The 23437-nt window shown below is 35.8% G+C and overlaps 2 protein-coding genes and 1 non-coding gene across 5 annotated transcripts; 1 reads left to right on the forward strand and 2 right to left on the reverse strand.

The window, feature by feature from the left end:
* Positions 1 to 3378: 3378 nt before the first annotated feature.
* LOC114820301 (small nucleolar RNA snoR111) lies at positions 3379 to 3520 on the reverse strand. Its single transcript, XR_003767791.1, has one exon. It is a non-coding gene; the product is annotated as a small nucleolar RNA snoR111 (small nucleolar RNA).
* Positions 3521 to 12783: 9263 nt separating this feature from the next.
* On the reverse strand, positions 12784 to 17654 carry LOC103449648 (rhomboid-like protein 15). The gene is made up of 13 exons (XM_029090396.2): positions 17478 to 17654; positions 16874 to 17039; positions 15683 to 15986; positions 15320 to 15352; positions 15057 to 15148; positions 14891 to 14964; positions 14654 to 14748; positions 14461 to 14530; positions 14059 to 14237; positions 13520 to 13568; positions 13365 to 13421; positions 13066 to 13137; positions 12784 to 12979 (listed from the first exon to the last, which is right to left on the reverse strand). Exons 1-13 carry the CDS (start codon positions 17499 to 17501, stop codon positions 12974 to 12976), a joined length of 1221 nt encoding a protein of 406 aa, XP_028946229.1. The 5' UTR covers positions 17502 to 17654; the 3' UTR covers positions 12784 to 12973.
* A 1831-nt stretch (positions 17655 to 19485) lies between these two features.
* LOC103449612 (BTB/POZ domain-containing protein At3g05675-like) lies at positions 19486 to 23207 on the forward strand. 3 transcript variants are annotated; one of them, XM_017336554.3, is made up of 4 exons: positions 19525 to 19649; positions 20814 to 20905; positions 21024 to 21081; positions 21199 to 23207. In XM_017336554.3, the coding sequence occupies exons 3-4, from the start codon at positions 21070 to 21072 to the stop codon at positions 22504 to 22506; spliced, it is 1320 nt and encodes a 439-aa protein (XP_017192043.2). In that variant the 5' UTR covers positions 19525 to 19649; positions 20814 to 20905; positions 21024 to 21069; the 3' UTR covers positions 22507 to 23207. The 3 variants fall into 3 exon arrangements, with proteins under 3 accessions (XP_008387168.2, XP_017192043.2, XP_070665825.1); XM_070809724.1 differs by having other exon boundaries at positions 19537 to 19649; positions 20817 to 20905; XM_008388946.4 differs by lacking the exon at positions 20814 to 20905 and having other exon boundaries at positions 19486 to 19649.
* The last annotated feature ends 230 nt before the right edge of the window (positions 23208 to 23437 follow it).

Genomic DNA, 23437 nt, shown 5'->3' on the forward strand with positions numbered 1-23437 from the left:
CGACATCGGGTTGATGCCATACTACCTAGGCATTGAAGTCAAGCAGAACGAAGAAGGTATTTTCATCTCCCAAGAAAGTTACACAAAAGAGATACTGAAAAAGTTCAAAATGGACGACTGCAAGCCCATAAGCACGCTAGTGGAGTGCGGAGTCAAACTAACCAAGCATGACGAAGGAAAAAGTGTAGATCCAACATTTTTCAAAAGTCTAGTTAGAAGCTTGCGTTACTTGACTTGCACAAGACCAGATATTCTCTATGTCGTCGGATTAGTCAGTCGTTACATGGAGAATCCCAAAACTACACATTTGAAGACAGCCAAAAGAATTATTCAATACCTTAAAGGTACTATGAACTTTGGCTTGTTCTATTCAAGTTCTGATAACTACAAACTTGCTGGATATAGCGACAGTGATTGGGCAGGAGATTCCGACGATAGAAAAAGCAATACTGGATTTGTGTTCTTCATGGGAGACACTGCATTCACATGGATGTCGAAGAAGCAACCGATTGTCACTCTTTCTACCTGCGAAGCTGAATACGTAGCTGCTACCGCATGCGTCTGCCATGCAATTTGGCTGAGAAACTTGCTAAAAGAATTAAGCATGCCACAAGAAGAGCCAATAGAGATCTATGTCGACAACAAATCTGCAATAGCTTTAGCAAAGAATCCAATATTTCATGACAGGAGCAAGCATATAGATACCCGTTATCACTACATAAGAGAGTGCATTGCAAGAAAGGATGTGTAAGTGGAATACGTGAAGTCTCAAGACCAAGTCGCCGACATATTCACCAAGCCACTCAAACAAGAAGACTTTATGAGACTGAGGAACTCAATCGGCGTCACAAGACAAGATTAAGGGGGGATGTTGAAATGTAATCTTGTTCTTAGCCCAAGAAGATGATCCAGCCCATAGAAAACTCATGAAATGTGCTAGAAAATGCTAGCAAAAGGTTGTCGGTGAAGTGATATGCTAGAAAACTCTAGCAAAGTGCAGCAATTTGTGGTATAGTCAAGTCCACCGCCTTATGCTTAAGAAAATATAAAATGTTTTTGTTTGTGGTAGAATCTAGAAACATATTGGCTGAAATTGGAAAAGTGTGCATGATCAATGCACTAGAAAATTCTAGTGAATGTATAAGTCGGCAAACATGCCCTATAAATATAGGTATGTGTGTGTGTTGCCAAGCAAGAGAGCAAGAAGTGAGAAAAGAGTGAAGAAGTGTAAGAGTGTTTGAGTGTTTCCTCTTGTACTAAGTTTGTGAGTGAATAAAAATTTTGTGTAATACATTGAGTGTTCTTTCTTTCTCTTGCCTATCAATTCCGCTGCATTACATTCTTTTTTATGAGATAAACATCTCCAAAGTAGTGAAGTCTTTTTAAGCCCTAACACTACGCACTGTCTTCGACCCGTACAAGACTGCTGCTTGCAATCCCAACCCGACCCGCCGATCTGACCAATCCATCACACCACTACTACACTTTTGTCTCGCACTGCTGTTGTATCTGCTACCATCCCTGACTCCAAATGCTTCGTTCCCTGACCTGCTGCTGCACATTTGCCGCTATGTCGACCATGCCCGCCTTGAACTAGAACCCGACTTGCAATCTAACCTCCACAACAGACCTGTCTCTGTCAAGCTGTACCAGATCCTTTGCACCACTATACCTACTGTATGCGCACCTCCATCTAACCACTGCACTCGCAGTTGTTTTGTTTGTTAGAAAACCACTGCCCAGAAAGAGTGGTTGAAAGAAATGAGAAAAGAAAAAACAAAGAGAAGAAAATAAAAAATTAAAAAAGAAAAAAACAAGAAATTATTTTTGGCTATTTGTTTTAGGCCCACATGGGCAAAGAAAATAATATGGTTAAGTTTGTTTTAGGCCCGCATGAATTGTTGGTTGTTTGGAATTGTTTTGTGACCGTCATTCGAGTGCTTGGAATTGTGACCACTCGAGTGATAGTGTATGTGTTTGTTTGTTCGTTGCTACAATTGACATATGAAAATCTCGTCCGTTTAGTGAAAGGTTCTTTCCATACTCTCAACACCAGCTAGTCTGAATCAGAATCAATTTACCAGCCAAATTAGCTTGGCAACAAGAATCAATTTGCCAATCAAGTCAAGTTTGCATGTCTGCCAGTCCGCCTAATGGAGCATGTCCGAGTTGCGGAGCCTGCATGCCTGTCTATCTATGTTGCGGAGCCTGCCAATCTATTTGTCCGTGTTGCGGAGCCTGCCTTTCTGTCTATCCGCGTTACGGAGCCTGCCTGTTTGTCTGTCCACGTTGCAGAGACTGCCTGCCTGTTTGTCTGCGTTGCGAAGCTTGCTTGTCTGTCCAACTAACGAAACTTGCATCCACATCTACTTGTTGGCAAACTCATGTTGTTTACCGCTATGAGTTTGTCGGGGGGTGTTGGAACATAATAGATTTAGGATTTGGGCTCAGCCCGTTAGAATTAGGTTTTCTTAGATATTAGGGTTAGTTTTTATAGATAGAGTGCTTTGTTATTCATTAGAGAATAAGTTAATCGTGATGTAGCATCTTGGGATTTTATAGTCGTTTCGACATTCTTGTTTGTTTAATAATATTCTTATTATTTTATAATCTTGGTTATCTCATACTCTAATATTCAACTAGAAGAGGTATGAAAACCAGCACAGAAGACTGATCAGCGCAACCTTCTGGCTTCCCTCTCATATTCGAGCAAGATAAGGATATCACCCTCCCTGACTGGGCCCTTGACGTTTCTCGTGATGAAACGGTTCTGGTCATCTAAAAACTCGAGTCTCACTTGAGTCATCTGCGCACGAGATCCAGTCTGTCCCATAACTTTGACCAGAATAGCATGTGTTGAGCATGAATCCTACATTAGAAAAATGAGAGACCTTACATATGCTTATAAAAAGTTGGGCTACTTTCCAAATTGCCAATTAGTTTATGGTGGAACCGAACTCCAGCCTTCTTCATGGTATCAGAACCAAGTTGTTTCACGTGTGAAACCCAACGGCAACGCATGCTCCACGTCACCCAATTTGTATTGTCCACGTGCTAGGCTTGAAAATTCGTCACATGTGGGGGGACGTGTTTAGAGTGAATTCTACATCAAGAAAATTGTCAATTAATTTTATGGTAAAACCTCAGCTTTCTTCAGCATGCTTGATCATGTTTTACATTCTTCACCGTTAACAAAATAGAAAGAGAAAGTTTTAGAAAAACACAAAATCGTCAATTTAGTTCAAACCCTACAATCTAATAATCCGAGCTAGCTGAATTGTATGAGGAATATACTGAAATACAACATATATGCAACAAGACAGCGGGTAAAGGAAAGCAACGTACAATGCAAAATTATGCCTCGTTTTCGAACAAAAAATGTGGACGAGAAACAATCGAATCGCCAATTTATACGATGATGAACTAAGATGATGAACGAAACGATGGTTCGGCCTATACACTATACCACCACGAATGTCTTTCTCAACCAAGAGACACCCAAATTGTCCTTCATTTTTCTAACAAAGAACCGAGACTTTTTTACTTCTCCAAATCAAATTCACCAAACACATATATAACGCATCATGTTCAAACAAATGAAGTATAAAACGCATACAGACTACAGAACTGAAAAAAGAAAATGGGATGAATTACTCATCGTTAAATTGGGAAATCAAAAGGAAATACCATTTTACTAAAAGCCATCATTCAATATAGGACAAACATTAAAAACCAATGTGGGACTCTTTTAATTTCGCATCCTCACATGCACGCTTATATGAGTGAATTTTCAAGCCAAACACGTTGACCACACAAATTGGATGATGTGGAGCATGTATGGTCGTTGGGCTTCATACGTGGGTCAACCTGCTCTGATACCACGAAGAAAGTTGAAATTTCACCATAAAACTAATTGGTAATAAGGAGAGTAGCCATTGCAAAATTTTTCCTTTCACTAATGTGTTACTCTTTTACCTTCACGTGCTCCACACGGCTCACATATTGAAGGTATTTTCCATAAACAAAATCATTGAGAAATATCATGAGCCATTAAAATTTCACAGAAGGAACTTAGAATGCTACAGCATACATTTGAAAATTCAATAAAATATTAACTAAAAAAGCCAAATTTATCAGTATTCCACAGTTTTCTCTGTGTTGCTACAATAAAACGGTAAGAAAAAGAGGGGAAGATGAAACCTTAACAGAGAGGGAGACTGGGGGTAAAACGGGTATACCCCAACTTCTTGAAAGGAGCTCTGCAATTTTTGGTCGCTGCAACGATACGATGAGGAGCGAGACGCACACAGAGAAGGGAAAGTTAGAACAGACTCAGAGAGCTAGTTATTTAGGAGGAAATGAATAGAAGGGAAAGTTACCGCAGTGTTGAAAAACAATAATTCATATTCATCTAGGTGTGAGTTGAATTCCCACTTATCCTCCTACCTTAATATATAACAATTTAACTACCAACATTATCGTTGTAAAAAAAATTCTAAATAGATATGGAAATCAAAATATGTTTATTGTAGCTAATTGCTAATTTTTTTTATTAGAAAGGGACGTGATCATCTTTTTGGCACTCCAACTTACCACCCAAGCACTCCTTGTTTTTGAAGTGATTGAACATAAAATAATATATCAATGATTTAGCAACATGAAATTCAGGTTGACCTAAACATCTGGCTGATGATTACATAACCCCCAAACACACGTACATAATTGTAGTTAAGAAAAAAGGGTAATTAGTTACAATAAATATATGACATTTGATTACAAAAATTATTAGTCATCATCACATATGATCTAAAACATATTTTAACAGTTTTGCCTCATATATGTCATCATTGTGACGTCGATATATGTTCAATATGTTGTCCTTACTTATAAATGATCATTTATGCAACCCAAAAGTTAAAAAATAAAAGTGTTTGAAGACAATATTTTACTAACTAAAAACATCTCCAATCACCCAAAACACAACTCATAACTAAGAACTAAGAATTCGATCATCATTAGTAGGGTAAAAATAAAATCTGACAATAAGCGTCAACATAGTGAAATTAACTTGACTTAGTTCTGATTCCAGTAACTTTAACTTGGTGTGACTCGGGATCGTACAAAACAAGCTTAGGTTTTCCACCATCCTGAATCATGTGAACTTTGCCAAGATTTGTTCTAATCCCCAATGGCCAGGCTACAAATCCAGTCCCATCAGGAAAATAAATCCTACGGATCATTTTCCAAGCATCCGCTTTCAGAACCCATATGTCGATATACGAATTCTTCAAAGCGTAACCATGTCTTTTATGGAACAAAGAGAGTGATCTGTCAAACACTCCAATACAAATTTGACATATAAAATCGGATACTAGCACAATCTTTTGAGCAACCTCACTGTGTTTGATATATATAAGGATCGTTAACAATCAAACCCTAAGCCAAAATCTTGACAATTTGACATTAAATGATAACTGCTGCAATTATTACATTATTATGCATGCAGCGATTACAACAAATAATAGGAGTTTACTTACTTGTAGTAGAAAACATTAACAGCAAGTTAATCACTTGTCTTCTCTTTTCTTGGTTACGAAATTGATCCTAGAACACTCAATGGGACTGCTTCTAGCGTGAAGGATCACACTTACCCGAGAAGAGAGACCAAAGTGATATTTATATGTACTGCAACTCATCCCCCCATCAAGGATGCAGTTACAAGCAGTTTATCCATTTAACTGCTAATTAATTCAAACAATTATAACTTAAAGTTTCCCACCTTTGTGGCTCTGAACCTGTACGAGTCACACGAATAAGTCCTAAATGAAATACAACCATTTTGTTCTATATAATTGCACTAAACATGAACTGATGAGGCTCACTTCATTTTAGGATTTCTTACATTTCCCACATGATGAGCAAAATCTGTTCAATAAATTGAATTGCAAATATACATACAAATGTGATCACTTATTGCATTTTCTCAATGACTTAAACAACTATACATTGAAAATTCACCAATTGAGTTTTAGAGCTATTCAACATTGAATACAATGTCAGAACTCTAAAACCACAAACTGATTAACCTACAATATATATATATATATATATATATATATATATATATATGTATATATATATATAAATGTATGTTGTATTCTAGAGAAGAAAATTCTTGGGACATAATTGCATGCAAGTCAAATACTCCCACATTTCTTTGGTCACAAGGTACTGCAGATACCTTGAATACTTGAATAATCATTAAGCATGTTAAAAACATTAACCTTTAGCATTACAACACATGTATTAACATTATGACATTACTGATGGCTTACACAATACATACAGATTTGTGTAGCTTACTCCCACACTTAAAGAACATCAAATGTTGACTACAAACCCATTTTCTGTACATGTTTGTTGAAAACTGTAACATTCAAAGCCTTTGTCATTGGATCTGCAACCATGTCATGTGTGCTAATATGTTGAATGTCAATCACACCCTCTCTAACTTTATCTTGAACTTTCAAATACTTAATATCTATAAGTCTTGATGCATCTGATCTCTTGTTGATTTTAGCAAAGAATATTGCAGCTGTATTATCACAGTAAAGCTTGATTGGTCCTTCAATGCTTCTCACAATCTTCATCTTATAAATTAAGTTTTTCATCCAATTACACTGTTTCATTGCCTCAAAACAACCAATATATTCAGGCTCCATAGTGGATACTGCTCTTGTAGTTTGTTTCTTGCTCCTCCATGAGACAGCACCATCACACATTAGAAAAATATAGCCATTGGTAGACATTCTGTCATCTATACATCCACTTAAGTTTGCATCAATATAACATACCAGTTCCAGATTATCTACATGATGGTAACACAACACATACAACTGAGTCCTTTCCGTGTATCTTAACACCTTTTTGCCTGCATTCCAGTGAGCCAACCTTGGATTTGATTGAAATCTTCCTAAGACACTTTAACATAAAAGCCAAATCAGGTCTGGTACAAACATGTGCATACATCACACTGCCAATTAAGGAAGCATAAGGTTTATCCTTCATTGTATGCACTTCATAGTCAGTTATAGGACACTGAGATAATTAATGACAACTTATCACCTTTGCCAAATGGTAAATCTCTACCACTGCAATTCTCCATAATAAACCTTTTGAGAACCTTATCAATGTAGGCTCTCTGTGACAAGCCTAACCATCGTTTAGACTTATTTCTAGCAATCTCAATGCCTAAAACATAGTGTGCTTCACCCAAATCCTTCATGTCAAAGCTACTGGAAAGCATGCTTTTGGTTTCTTTAAGCAAATGAACATTACAACTGGCAAGTAAAATGTCATCCACATAGAGAACCAAAAAGATAAAAGTGGACTTTACCATTTTGAAGTAAATGCAGTTGTTAATCTTGTTCTCTACAAAACCAAAATCTGTCACAACTTGATCAATTTTTTTATACCGTTGTCTAGAGGCTTGTTTGAGTCCATATATTGATTTGTTAAGTTTACAAACCATATCTTCCTTCCTCTTTTCAATGAATCCAGTTGGTTGTTTCATGTATATCTCATCATCAAGACCACTATTTAAAAAAGTTGTCTTAACATCCATCTGGTGTGGTTCAAGATCAAAGTGAGCAATGAGTGCTATGATCACTCGAAATGAATCTTTGGTTGAAATTGGAGAGAATGTTTCACTATAATCTAGACCCTCCTTCTGTGTAAAACTTTTTGCCACCAACCTTGCTTTATATCTCTCAATCCTTCCCTATGAATCTCTTTTAGTTTTATACACCCATTTACATACAATGGGTTTGACAGTTGCTGCAGGCATAACCAATGTCCAAACACTTTCTTGTACATTGAATCCAATTCATCCTCCATGGCAGCTTGCCATTGTGAAGACTTTGAACTCTCCATTGCTGCTTGGTATATGATAGGATCATCATGATCACCAATGTCAAATTCTACTTCCTGCAAGTAACACAGATAATAATTGGGAATGGCAGACCTCTTAGGCCTACTTGACTTTCTTGTTTGAATTGGTAAAGTCTCTAGCACATGTGTTGAAGTGGATGCAGGTGCAGGTACTTGCTGAGAAGAATTGGGAATTGATACAAAATGGGATTGTTGTAGTATATGATCATGAAAATCGTACTGCAATGGATCTGCAACAACATCTTGCACTCTATGACTTGGTAAAGAAGGCAAATGTGCAATATTCCTTGTTTGTGAACTCACCATTGGCACAGGTATCAAAACATTCCTAGTGGCATTTTTAGTAAACTCACTTTCAGTGATTTGAGGTTCTTCACATTTCTCTTCAAACACATATGAAGTTTTGGAATAAGAATGTACATCACTGCATTCTTCAATGAATTTGACATTGTTACTCTCCACTATCCTAGTTAATGCATTAGGACAGGAGAACCTGAAGCCTTTGGACTTTTTTGCATAGCCTACAAAATAACAACTAGTGGTTCTCATGTCCAATTTTCGTTCAGTTGGATTATAAAGTCTAGCTTCACATGTGCATCCCCTAGTGTGAAAATGAGCTAGACTAGGCTTCCTACCTGTCCATAATTTGAATGGTGTTGATGCCGCTGCTTTTGCTGGAACCCTATTCAAAATATAATTAGTTGTTTTCACTGCTTCTCGCCAAAGAAATTCTGGTAACTGGCAATGAGAAAGCATGTTTCTAACCATTTCCTTCAGTGTTCTATTTCTTCTTTCAGCAACACCATTCTGTGATGGGTCCTAGGAGTTGTATACTGGGTTGCAATTCCTTCTTGTTCTAGAAATATGGTAAATGGACCCTTTTGTTGTCTTTTCTCTGTGTACCTTCCATAATATTCACCTCCACGATCAGACCTCACAATCTTAATTGATTTTTCCAATTGTTTTTCAGCTTCTAATTTGAAATTCTTAAAACAAGTTAAAACTTGGGACTTCTGAGAAATTTAATATATGAAAGTATATCTTGAAAAGTCATCAATGAAGAGAACAAAGTATGAATTTCCACAAATGGTTCTTGTTGGAAATGGTCGACATACATCTGTATGTATGATCTCTAAGAAACCATTGCTTCTTATTGTTGCACACTTGTTTGTTGAGGTGTTAGTTTTGCCTTTGAAACCGTTAATGCATTCCACAGTATCATTAATATCCAACTTTGGCAATATTCCATTCTTGATTAACCTCATTATCCTTTCTCTCGAAATATGTCCAAGTCTTTGATGCCAAAGCATGTAAGACTTATCATTTAGGGACATACGTTTTGAAGCAGAATGCTCAACACTGAGAATTCCTGGTGATAAGAACATTCAACTTGCCAAAGATCACCATTTGGAAATGCATAACCGAGTAGATTGTCAAACTGATTTTGAAAATAAAACTTAATTTGATTAATATCCCCTACAAATGAAAAACCATCTTTTACAAATTGCATAACAGAAAACAAATTCCTTCTCATGGAAGGAACATAAAGTACATTACTTAAAGTTAAAACATAGCCAATTGACAATCTCAGTTTTACAAAACCAACAGATTCAACTGCAACTTTATTCCCATTTCCAACATAAACATTGTAGACCTCCTTACTTGTTCTCTTTTGGTTTTGAAATCCCTGCAAAGAATTTGTTATATGTATAGAACAACTTATGTCAAACCACCAAGAATTCTAATAAATACAAATCATATTTGACTCTACTATCACAAAAACATTTATTGTTGTTTTACCTTTCTTGATCAACCAAGCTTTAAAGCTAGGACAATCCTTCCTTAGGTGATCCTCAGAATGATAGAAATGACATTTTTTAACACTACTGTAATTTGAACTTAAGTCTACTTCAGTTGTTGCTATTGCTGCTTGTTGGTGATTATCTCATATGTCATCATATATGTACGCTAATGCTTTTGTGCCTACTTATGCCCTGGTTAATCCTGTTATTCCAATTAATATTGTTCCTATATGAATTTTACTAAAAAGTGATTTTCTCAAGTGGATAACTGCTTCTTTATTGAGTATATTAAGTGTAACTTCTTTATCAATATAGCTAACTTCATGTTGACTAATGCTACTTACAATTCTACTTCTATTTTCAAATAAACCTAATTGATACAAATTATATTTATTTCTCTGTGTTCTCTTAAATCATCTTCTAATAAATTATTGTGCTTCTTCTTCATTTGAATAAATATCTTCAACTCTAACTACTTTTTTTCCTTTTCTCCTAAATAGTTCCATTTTCTATTGTCAAAATGATTTATCTTCTTCAAGTTAAATTTTCTAACTTTTCTAACAAAGATGGTGGAAGTGATGAAGATGTGTTATGTTAAACTTGATTTATTTATGTTATTTGTTCTTCAACTTGGTCTACTTTTTCGGCTAAACTTAAAACTAATTGGATAGTTAAATTATTTTGTCTAATAGGGATAATACTACTAGCTACTGGTGTTGAAAAATCTGTTAAACATACTGGTTCTTTATCTAACTTACTAATTTCTTTCAAAACTTGGATCTATTTTCTATTAGTTCTAGAATCGGTCATTAAACTAATAATCTATTTATTTTATAATCTAACTTATCTACTTGTTCACTCAACTCTTTTTGCACTAATTGAATTTTTTGAACTTCTAATTTTAATCGCTTAGCTATTTCTAGTGATCTAAGTTCTACTTGCTTAGGTTTACTATCTATAAGGTCAATAACTTCTTTTCTCTCTTTTGCTCGGAAACATTTGAATATTTTTATTATTATCTTCTAACTGAGATGTAATATAATCTAAATTTTGTCTAATTGTTTTTATGGATTTTTTCTGAAAATGTTCTATCAACTGGTTTAATAAATAATTATGCTTATTATTTTTTAATTTTATATTTTCTACTTGACTAATAATAAGATTTACAATACTATTGGCTTGTGAATTTTCTTCACTATGCAAAATATGATTATGCTTTCTTAATGGAAAATAACAAACTAAACTATTTTGGTCTAAAGTTATTTTTCTTTTTTGTGGTTCGCTAATTTCTAAATTTAGGTAATTTATCATAAGCTACAGTCTACATTTATCTAAAGTTATGGCTAACTGGTTTCTTAGAAACTCTTCTTTTCTCATGGTATCTAAAGTTTGATCTGTTGTTTTTATGCTTCTATAACTCTATGATGCACTTCTGTGGTATTATATTTACTAATAAATGAAGAGTGTTCAAGATAACCAAGATAAAACTTCTGCTTCTTCAAAGTTTTGCTATTTCTTTTGGATATATATGTTAATCTTCTCTTTATGCTAGTTATATTTGGATGACTAGGACAATAAATACCTAGTGGTTGTGGTTGACAAGGTCTACAAGGACGATAATATCTATTATTCATACAAAATTAAACAAGTGTGTGATATTAGTTGTGTTAACGATTTCAGTCCTCAAGGTACTTTACTATTATAATTGTACTATTAAAATGCTAAACTTGGTTTTGATACCAAATTCGCAAAGCAAAGGCCCGGTCACATAGTCGGATGTCCATTATAACAACTAGACATAAAACCTTGCACATGGAACTTGACACGTCTCAGCATGACGACCGCTCACAATGTAGGTATAAGACCTTAAAGGTTGAACTCAGAGATATGAAGAACTCAAAGGTAAGGTCCAGTTATTTGTATAGCAAACATTCAATTATAACAGAATGCTCGAACAAAGTATGATTGTCAATTTAGCAGGTTAATAATATAACTACAATAGTGTTTCCCTGTTTTGGACTAGAAGTCTAATTAAACAAACACACTCAAGAAAGAAAACTTACTTAAGACTTGGAGATTGCTTGAATCTGTACACTTGAACTTTTATTGATATATAAAATGTTTACAAAAATAAGTGTTTACAAGGAATGCTAGGAATGCTTTGGGTGCTCTATGCTTGAGGTGTATTGGAGTAGTGTGTATTGAGGTGTTGTGTCCTTAATATGAATGAAACTCCTCCTTATATACACTGAATGAGGATACTATTGTGTCCTTGGGTACTTGTCATTTGTCCATTTGCTTCTACTGTTGTTGAAATTGTCGGCACTGTTTCTAAACGTGGACTAAATTATTTATACTTTGTCTTCTTTTGCTTTTGTTTTGAACAGCATGTGAACTTGTTGAATGAATGTGATCTTTTTGAATGCCTTGCTAAATGCATGTGATCTTTCTGAATGCCTTGTCTCCCTTGTCTTCTTTCCTATGCCCAATTTGGGTATTATCAAATTATTTTGTCTTGATGATTAAAAGATAACTTTTTTGGATGTTTCCATTAGTTTTCCATTTTTTTTAATGACATAAGCCAAGGGGGGGGGAAATAATGAAATTAGCCTCGGCAGTTTCCAATTTATGCGTTGGATTGAACTAGAACATTTGAGGTGCACAATTAAATTTTTAGAGTGCCAACGAGCCACCAAACCAGCTCTCTCTCTCTTTGATTTCTCCTTTCAGTTAGTTTGATTTGATGACGTATGGAAATTGATCAGGTTTCAAGGAACATTACAAGCAGAATGATTTACTATGGCAATCCAATGAGTTAAGAACCTCCTTACACCAATAATGCATCACCTAGATGCGTGGTAAGGACAGTCGCCTCGGAATGCTAAAGGACAGTCGCCCGGCGACTGTTAGCCGTGGATCATTGCAGAGTGCAGAACACGCACATCAACGGCTGATAGTCACAAACTTCAACAGCTGATAGTCACAAACGGTAACGCATACAGTAGAAGGGTTTTGGTAGATTTCACAGCAATGTTGTAAACCATATCAGTGCTTTCATTTAAACAAGATGTTAGTGTGTGTAGTCATATCCCATATCCAGAATCTTTTGTCACCGAATCAAATATTCACGGCAAACAATATACAATATGCAGACATGAAACTTTACATAAACGCGATACCGTATCTTTGGGAAGTCAAAGAGTTCGTTTGCTTGCTTGCATTTAGCCCTGCAGATAATCCCCAATCTCCGTATTAAAACACGAAATCTCAAATCGAAACACCCGTGGGAAATCAACGAGTTCAAAAGACAGACCTGTTGGCTCAGAATCTCCACTGCCACATTAAGATCCCCATCTGCAGCTGCTAGGGCAACTTCTACCTGTGTCTGTAGCCCATTACCAAGACTTCATTAGAAGATGTTCATACCAGAAAGCATGAATTAAAATGCTAATATCATCTAAACCCGTTCCAGATGTGTGGTAACATATTTCATATCTAATCTCCGCATCCACTAACTCTATCGATATGAATCAATGCAGCTAACAGAATGCGTACTATAGGATGGTTAGCTCATTCGATTAAGGAGAAAAACAGGGCGGTTTAACATCTTACCCTCTCAAAACCCATTGATACAAGCCTTTGGATTTCTTCTTCAGATGCAACATAATCCTGCAATCAAAGGACAAGTTAAACAAGAGACTTATATAAACCAGATGGACTGGAAGAACTGTCAAGGCAAACCTAAATGATTAATTAAAAAGACAAACCTGATGGTGTACAGGAATTTCTGCCGCTGCATTATTTAGTGTTGCCTGCCTGAAAATATCAAGAAAAGAGGTAATACCATTTTCCCGCATACTGCTTACTATTTGCTTTGGTTTACCTCATTTGCTAGAAGAATTTTGAGAACATTCTTACTATGAAGTAAACTATTTAGTAAAAAGGCAGCAGATGTAAACATCCAGAGAATAAATAATTCACAGACGGTGAAAGATGCCCAAAACCAGATTTGGGAAGAAATCGCGCTCTTGCCTTCTTGGCAGAAATTTTGCGGTCAATCAAAAGATCTAATGGAACTCTTAGATTAAGAGAACAAAAGAAACGAGAAAAAAAAACCTTCGTAATCATTCTAGTATAAAAAGGCAGCTGTGGTTACACTCCTCTCTTATAAGTTTATAACATAAGAGAGTAATTGCATAGGTAGGAGTGCATGATAACATTTTAACAAGAGTAAAAGAACAATAAAAGCACTATCCATGACCAGAACAAACTCGTTAAGCTATAAGTATGCATTAAGTTTTTATACCTTCCATCAGATAAATTCTGTCCTGTACCAATAACTGCCGCATCTGATGGACGTTCTGAGTTGCTATTGTCCAAGAGTCTAGCCTGTAAGTTTGATTCTGAATCAGCATCAGAAATAGTACCTCGACCAGATCCAAGTGTTCTTCCTCTCCCAGGAAACATGTGACCATCTTGTGCTGACTTCATTATTGCAATAGGAAGTCATCAAATTTAGTAACTTAATTTATATTCACCAAACATTGAGGGAATGGAATTACAAGAAAGTGTGTATTTCAAAGATTGAATTAAGGTACAACACTCTTAACATCCAAGTGACATTTGATGTAGAATATGGATCTTAAAGAGGGTCGGTAAGTAAAGGGTTTTCAACATTTACATCCTCAAAAGGTGAAAAACACAATACCTGTACAGATGTTTCCCTCTGTGGGATCCATGAAGACAAGTTTCTCCAGATACTTCCAGCAGAGAATCCACTGGTAAATAAAATATTCCATTTTACAACTCTTTTAACATTAATAACTGTAGTCCTTCAAGAAATCGAATTACCAAAATTCATCAGTCAAAGGAAAAGTAAAAGGAACAGAAATATTACTTACCTAGAGGGTGTACCTTGGGTTGAATATGTAGGGATGAAGGCAGAAGGATTCCCACCAGTGCACACAATAAATTTAGGCCTCCTCACACAACTTGACTGGAAGCATAAAGTTATAAAATAAAATAAAATAAAAAATAAAAAGATTAGGGATCCGCGCAATAAATGCATAAGTCCAATTAAATAAGACGAACAATAGTATGTTTCCAAATTGATGAATCATCAAAAGCAGTTTACTCACAAACAATGAGGAGGCCTCAATTTTAGAATAGAAGGATGTTCCCGGAATGAGGAAATTTAATAAGCTGTAAGTATCTGTATTGCAAAGCCAACACAAAGCATTATCACCAACTTCCTCGGGTGACACAACAAAAAAGAAACAGGAGATTAGAATGGGAGAAACTTACAAGCAAAGCCAGACAAAATGCCACATAGGTGTCCCAGTAAAGAAACATTTGGCATAACAACTTGGAACACTACCAGCAAGATCCATGCATACCTGAAACAGATTAACGTAATCAATGTCAGATAATTAATAAAATATATGGCGTAATCAATGTCAGATAATTAATAAAATATATGGCGTAATCAATGTCAGATAATTAATAAAATATATGGCAATGTAAAAGAATAAGAATTAAACATGGCATAAGCATGTTACTGCCATTACCATTTAGCAGGTACATTGAAGAGTCCAAACACGCTGCAGGGCAAATAATGTTTGTGTTAGTAGAAGCCAATGCATTCTCCAGGAACAAACGAAAACAGCGAAAACAATTCAAATGTGCATCTATACAGACAACTGCGCACAATTTAGTGCACCCATTGTATGATCACATGAAAAGCTTCTAAATATCTTATTCTTCATTTTATAAAAGATGAATAAAAATTATTCTAGGTAAGAGAAAGACAATACTTGAAATTTTCTCTCTTAAGCTAGACAATAGAAAAGTCAAATAACAACAACAACAAAGCCTTTTCCCACTGAGACAATAGAAAAGTCAAATATGGTTGAAAAATTAAAAGCACTAACCTTCTAGACTGGTGTCCACTCAGACTTGTCTCTATAACAATCATAGAAAACAAGATTCCCGAGAAGCCTATTGCACATTCATCCATGAGGTACTGAGAAGGGTGAATAGGGTTATAGGATACCAAAAGCGCAATCAGAAGATGTAATACTGCATTGCTTATGGCCAATAGAATGATCATGTACAACAAGCGGACAGTTCCCATGATTCTCTCCAACTCAGAACCCAAAGGAACTAATGCCATCATGTTGAACAACACATGCAGCACTGAACCATGGAAGATAATGGAGGTGAAAATCCTGTAGACTGAACAAGAGAACAAAAGGTTGATGACCATTGGATGAAATCAGTTTGCATACAAAAATGGCATATTATTTTTCTATCAGCTGAATAAATCCTACAAATATAACTTTCATAGATTAATTAATTTAAAAGTAGATACTTTTGATAGAGAAACAAAATGTAGTTAAAAATGAGCAGAGATTCTCTATTTGATTTCAAAATGGGCCGGACAAGTGACCCTAAGGTTGTGCTAAAGTCTGACGTTAGGGGGACTAAATTACGGATTGTTAGGTAGGCTTAATATTTAGGTTTACAACAATCATGATCGGAAATACTGTTTTGAAAAGACTACTAAAAGGTTTCTACGTCAGTGTGCAGGGGTCAAATAAGTTAAGCAGCACCGGTGTTAAAGCCACTTGATCAGGAACTATAATTTAAAGTATCCACATTCACGTAACACACTATCTCCAAATGTTAGAAAAATAATGATGATACAAGACCATCAAATAGTTCATCACTGTAAGTATTAAATATAAAGCAATAATCTTGAACAATGTCATTAATATGTTCATTAGTATAAACTATAAAGCCCCAGTGCTTATAAAATCTGTGATCAAATCATATACGAAACTGCACAAAAACTTGAACATAAGTTGGAAGAGTGGACCTAAGGTGTTTTGTGGTGAAGTCAAATTTTAGTTGCATAATAAAAATTGAAGCAATCAGAAAAACAAGAAAACAAAAGACGTTAATTGCAAGGTCCACAAGAGTATCCAGAAGTGAACAATCGAGAATAATAGTTCTAGAATGAGGGACAAGGAAGCGCATGTTTAACCCCGGGAAGGAGGGTGGCAAAGTTCTACTTCTTTCTAATAACTAAAGATTACCACACTGACAATGAAAAAATTTACCTTGGAATCGGGATACAACATCAGAGGGTGAAAAGCACACTTCGTAAAAGGAGTCATATCCAACCAGGAGGCAAACCAAGTAAATAGTCGCGCACACGCCGACCACCGCTGAAGTAAGAAAAGGAATGCTTTCCCACCATTGCCTCAACCTAGTTTGCAGTCCTGCCTATACATACACCCAAACATACAATCAATCTCAAATTCACTATAACCCAAACAAACACACATACAAACCATATTAAACACTAATTTCAGCATAATTCAATTAAACAAAATGTAATTAAAGAAAATTTAGGGTTTCCAAATTTTAAACAGAGTTGATCCAGGTTTCATGATGCTGAAGCTAAACACAACAAACAAAACCGAATCGAAATCAAACATGAAAATATCACTCAGAAAGAAAACTAGAAGTTGAGAAGTTCAAAGCAGCTAAGTTCACTGTTTAACATCTACCTCCTCATTTCGCAGTTAAAAAAAAAAAAAAATCAAAATTCCGGTTTCCATTTCTGCATTTTCTCAGCAACCAAACGGAAGATAGGAGAAACTACTGGAATTTTCTCGGGACAAAAGGGAAAAGAGAGATAGATCGGATATGAGAATTTACCTCGGAAACGATGTTGGGTCTCATTTTTCTTGGTCGCTCTCTCGGTCTTTCTCCGAGTGAGCGTGACTTGGTTTTGAAACAATCGCTTTGTATTTGCGTTGTGCGGGGATCTCGAATTCTCCAATATCCGCGAACCGTCTTTTTCCCCTCGGATCGTTGAATACGGGCGGGTCGGGATCCACAAAACAAATCGGGTTTGAGATTGGGTTTTTTAGGGTAGTGATATTTGTACGCTCATTTTTACTTATTGCATACCTCTTTTAATTATTGGTTTCGGATCAAATGAATTGAAGAAAATAAAAGATAAAAATTAACAAAGGTGTGTAGGAGATAAAAACGAGTGTGTGAATATTACTATTCTTTTTCCTTTTTTTTTTGTGATTGGATTTGCAGTGGTGATTATGAGCTGATACGAAAACCAAACTTTAGAATTTCTCCAACTCACCATAGACAGGTGCAGTATCTATCCAATAATATGATATCATCAAAGTTCTAAAACACGTTAGACACTAGTCTGGTGATGGCATGGGCCTAGTGCTTAGGTGGCTAGGAGGATATCGTATAAATAAGTGTCTACTTATACTTTAAAAATACATAATTTCATTAGGATAAAAAATTGCAAAATAAGATAACATATAAATGATAAAGTAATAGAACATAATGAAAACATGGAAGAACTTGCATATAATATGTGTTCATCTAAGTATTTAACAAGTCTCTTACAATTTATTATAAAAAATAAAACACAAAATGAAAATTATCTACTTTTTGTCTAAGTGAAAGTCGCGACCTAGGCCGAGGTGCTTAGGCAGGAATGAACGGGCAAGGCAGGAGCTTAGGCGGGCGCCAAAGCAGGTCCATGTGTCCATTCTTATTTTTCAAACGCGTAAAGATTAATGGGGGCGGTGACCAGCCACCTAAAGTTTAATCGGAGCCTAAGCGAGGTCTAGACGACATTAGGCGGAGGTTTTTAGAACAGTAGATATCACATGCCCCACTAAAGCACATGATTTAACGTTTAAAAGAAGAAAATACAGAAAAATAATGACTTATTATATTAACACCCCACAAATTGTTAAATAAACCTCACATATTTAATACACTTCATATTTGCTTTTTCAATTAAAAATTATCTTAATACACTCTACATATTTTCCCATAATACCCTCATACCCTACATTCTTAATATACACTTTATATTTTCTACATATTACATTTTCTACATGCATCTCATATTTTTTATACACCCCACATTTCTCAAATCTTATAAAGCTTTTAATTTGGACAAAAAATGCCGACTGGAATTTTGACAAAATATGTTCTTTGGGATTTAAAACATATGTGAGTTGTTTTTAATTCCACCATTAAAATCCATGTCGTCTGTTTTTAATATCTAGTTGTAATTTTAGGTGTTTAATTCTTCATGTAATCTCTGTGATTTCTAAAAAATAAATACGAACATAGAAGCTTGAAAATGAATCAAAAGCAGGATTAAATAATTATCGATGTCGTCAAAATCACTAAAACAATAAAAAAAATATGAAGTCTTACCTCATGTGAAGCTTCCGAAACATCGACATCGTGTTTCATTCGCCAAAAACAAATTTTCTCAATCAACATGTTTGTAGTTTCATTGATTAGGGTTTTGTTAAACAATAGATGGTATGCTGGATTTTGATAGTTGAAGAAGATAAATAATATGTTAAAAGTGATTTGGGGTATATAATGAGATTTTTGGAGTGCTAATAACAGTTCACTTTTTTTTTTAAAGGAAAACTAATGAAAAGAGATTGAAAACTTTGAGTTTTAATGAAAATGATAAAAATGTGTTGTAAGTGAATACTACAAAGATTGAATTCTTAGGATAAAAATATGGTTTTTCGTTAAAATGAATAATATCAGGAGCTTTTCTTTAAAAATCTTTTTTTTAAACCTAGTAAAGTTAAAATTGTCATTGCATAGTATGATAAATAAGTTATTTAATATTAAATTTTAATGTAGAGTGTTAATACAAAAACTAAAATAATTAAAAAATAAACTCGACAACTGTTGCATCTCCGAACCTTTTGCACTGCGCCGTTCTTTTTGCTCAGCGATTCAGCACGCCCCTCCGGCGCCGTTTTCTGGTCATCCGCAAGTTCTCTCACACCCGCCCGAAACTCCAACATCCAGGTCAGTGTTCATCCCTTATCCATCTCTGCAACTTCCCGTCCCTTATAGCTTATCGTTCTCATCACATCTACTACTGACTATCAAATTCAGTTTGTGTGTCACTTCTTAATTCTTCGTTCTGTTATTCTTTTAATAAGAATTAGGATTGAATTTTTTGTTGGGTTTGTGAATTGAAATTTGAAATTTTGAATCACAAAATTTGGTATAAAGGCGATTAATTTACTTCTTTTATTTCTCTTGCTATTTTTTTCTCTCATTTTTGTAAATTTATTTGTAGAAACATATGGGTTTAGTCCCAATACTTACATTAATTTATGTAATATTGGGAAGAAGAAAAATTGAAGTCCTGTCAAATAAAGTTAAATTTTTTTAATCTAATCTGTAGATACAACAACAAGCTTTATTCCACTAGGAGGTGTCGCCTATATGAATTTTACAACGCCACTGCACTTCGTTATGTATCAATATATTTCATCCTCAAAAGGAATTTATGTATGCATTCGTTTTCATCTTCTTGTTCTTCTGTTCTTGTTTTTAATTTTGACGACATATTAGTTTATGTTCGATTTTGAAATCTTTAAATGTTTTTTTTTTTTTCTGTTTCTGTTTGTTCTATTACTTGCCATGTTTTCAGATAAGTTGGAGTTGTAGACTGTGTTTGTCAGAGTAGATCGGCAGATCGTATTTTGATATGATCATATAGATTTGATATGGTATGGGTTCCCAAGTTCTTTTGAGCAATTTTAAAGGAGAAAAAACATAAGAAGTATCTGCATCAACTAGTTGAGAATTTGGATTTAAGCTAGTTAGTTAGAAGTAAATGGAGTCGTTACCGCTCGATAAGGCTTAGGTTGAATTTTGTTTTGCTATCATCTGAACTGGTATATAGTTGAAATGTAACAAGAACTCACATGCAATCGGCTGTTTTGCTGCACCTGGCAATAGTGAAATGGTTTGGTTAGTCTGGGAAAAGTGTCCCATAATATCACAAATCTACTTTTCAACTCTTTTTGGTCACATAATGTTTCTCATAAGGTGTGATTTCATTCTTTTATGACCCAATTTGCAACAATCAGCTCAATATGTTGATAATTGTTACTATTTCAAGCCAAACTGAAACGGAAAACAATTGAAATTTTGAAAAATATCCGGTTTGTATGGAAGAAGGTGAGCCTTGGCGCAACGAAAGGTTACTACTTTGTGACCAAAAGGTCATGGGTTCGAGTCGTGGAAACAGCCTCTTTGCAAAGCAAGGGGTAAGACTGTGGACGAGTGGGAAGCCTTGTTGGCTTGGGGTCACCCTTTTTATCCGGTTTGTATGGAAATTTAATGATGGTCACTTCTAACATTTGTGCTAATCATGTTTATGTACAGATTCCAACATTTGTTCAAGGTATACTCATTAGTGCTTAATGCTTCAATGGAGTATCTTGTAAGTTTCCCCAAACATTTGTTAACTCTAAATGTTTTTGTCATTGCTATCCTCATTTCAGTTTTTGTATGGTTAGTCTGTTATTTCTTCTATTCGTTTAATGTTCTTTTCTTTCAGGGTTCTGAAAAAAGTACTTCTAGCCAGATTGGGGACCGATCAACCAGTGATGTTGTTGTGAGGATACGCACAGAGGATGGGCGGGATGATCGGCTATATTGTCATTCCCAGATCCTCTTGGAAAAGAGCAAGTATTTCGCTGATCGCCTCTCTGAAAATTGGCCAACATGTCAGATTCTTGACTCACGCAACTGCGTTGACGTATACTGCCAAGAATCAGAATTTGACCACCATGTCAGTGTTCTCCGCCTTTTTTACGTCGCAGTAGATGGCTTAGTTGATAACTTGTGGCATGGTGTAAAAAACGCCATTGGAATTCTCCAGGTGGCTGTCAAGCTTGGATGCCCACAAATCATAACTGCTTGTGTGAACTACTTAGAAGCAGTTCCCTGGGAAGAGTCCGAGGAGGAGGAGATTTTAAAGATCGTACCACGCCTGGGATCACAAGTGGAGCCAATTCTTGCCCGTCTTCTTCCAGTCAATCACTCATCAATTATGGGGATATTTTTGTCAACCATCCGATTTGCCACATCGTCCCCTCCTCCAATCATGAATGATCTCAAGTCTTCTGCCCAGGAGCAGCTTGAGTACATGCTTACTGAAGATGATGATGCCCCGCTCTTAACAGCCGATGATGAAGTCAAATCCGAGGTGAAAGAATGTGTGAATAGACTATTTGGAAGATTTAGTAATCTATTAGAAGCTTTGTTATGTGAAGTAGAATTATCTTCTGATGGAGGGAAGATGCAGTCGTTTCAAACGCTTTTATCAGATCTGTCGTGGGCATGTCAGATATTAACTAAGTTGGAAACTATGAGGGAACTTGTCTGCAATTGGATGGATGCATCGGATAAAATAGTTAACGTTGTAAAGCAAGCAAGGCCGACAGCTGAACTAATTGAGACAAAGCTTAGGATTGTTGAGGTTGCAGCAAAGATTCTAGAGGCAATAGGTTACGGCACTGTCATTTTGCCAACTGCAAAACGGCTTCATATGGTTAAGGTGTGGCTTCCTTTTGTGAGGGTTGCGAGACCAGTGATCGATTCTGCCACAACTACCGGTGATGACGCTCCTACGCTAAAGATGGATAGTGAACTGTGGCAATCCTTGGAATCCACATTTGTTTCCATAATTCTTACACTTCCATCCGTCGAGCAGGCGGAGATATTGACTGAATGGTTGGAGAATGAACATATTCAATATCCTGACCTGACTGAGGCATTTGAGGTATGGTGTTACAGATCCAAGGTTTCCAAAAGAAGACTATCATTTATATCGGTGAACCATGAGAAAATCGATACACATTAAGTCGTTAACCTCTTCACTTGATCCTTTTCAACCATTTTCGTAGCTACTGATTTCTCGGACACCCTTTCTTAACCAATGTGTTTTGCAAAAGCTTGGGGAGATTGGGGAAAGACCGCGGGAAGTAGATGGAATATTTGAATTAGTAGCTCGAGGGTATCATATGTCATTTTCGGGTCTCATAACTCCGATGCAATATGAGAGCTTCCGCCAACATCTTTGCAGTATCCATCTGTGACTGGCAGGCAACAAAGTTTGATGCTGAGCAGTTCAAATATTTTTCCATCCAAGTCGTTGCAGCTTGAAGCATTCTCTGTGCGCAAGACTCGCTCAACGATCCTGACCCTGTGCTGTGCAGATTTGAGTTATCAGTATGAAGGAAGAAAGAAATTTTCCCCGGCCAATTGTCACTTACCAGTTTATGGTGACAAGTGACGAGAATGCAGAGTTATTAGTTTGAGGAGGAGAAGCAAGATTTTTCTGATGGTACAAGAAATGAGATTGTTTGAGCGACTTTCTCCAACCACTCCTGACCCTTTAAACGCCAGACTTAATTACTGAATATTTGTTCATAACCATCAGAACACCTACAATGCTATAACTTCACAGCTAGCTTTCTCTGAAACACCATATTCCCAAAGCTAATTAGTCTGAAGCCAACGGAAAAGAGAAATTGAATGAAACTATTTAAATTTTGAGATTCATTGTTTTTACACCGCATGATAGTGAGTGAACTAGATATACAGACTTAGTTTGGTCGTACCAAGCCAACTCAAGGCATAGCATGAGGTAATGAAACTATTTAAATTTCAAGATTCATTGTTTTTACGTTGCATGGTAGTGAGTGAACTAGATATACAGACTTAGTCTGATCGTACCAGGTCAGCTCAAGGCATAGCATAATTTAATGAAACTATTTAAATTTCGAGATTCA

Source organism: Malus domestica, chromosome 12, assembly GCF_042453785.1.
Source record: "Malus domestica chromosome 12, GDT2T_hap1".
NCBI lineage: Eukaryota > Viridiplantae > Streptophyta > Magnoliopsida > Rosales > Rosaceae > Malus > Malus domestica.

Excerpts from the sequence above, each read along its gene's own strand:
- LOC103449648 (XM_029090396.2), bottom strand. The coding sequence starts at position 17,501 with ATGAGACCCAACATCGTTTCCGAG. Across the intron at positions 14,531-14,653 it reads ACCCAAGGTACACCCTCTAG|TGGATTCTCTGCTGGAAGTA; the intron begins GTAAGTAATATT and ends TTTATTTACCAG. Across the intron at positions 13,138-13,364 it reads TATCAATGGGTTTTGAGAGG|ACACAGGTAGAAGTTGCCCT; the intron begins GTAAGATGTTAA and ends AATGGGCTACAG.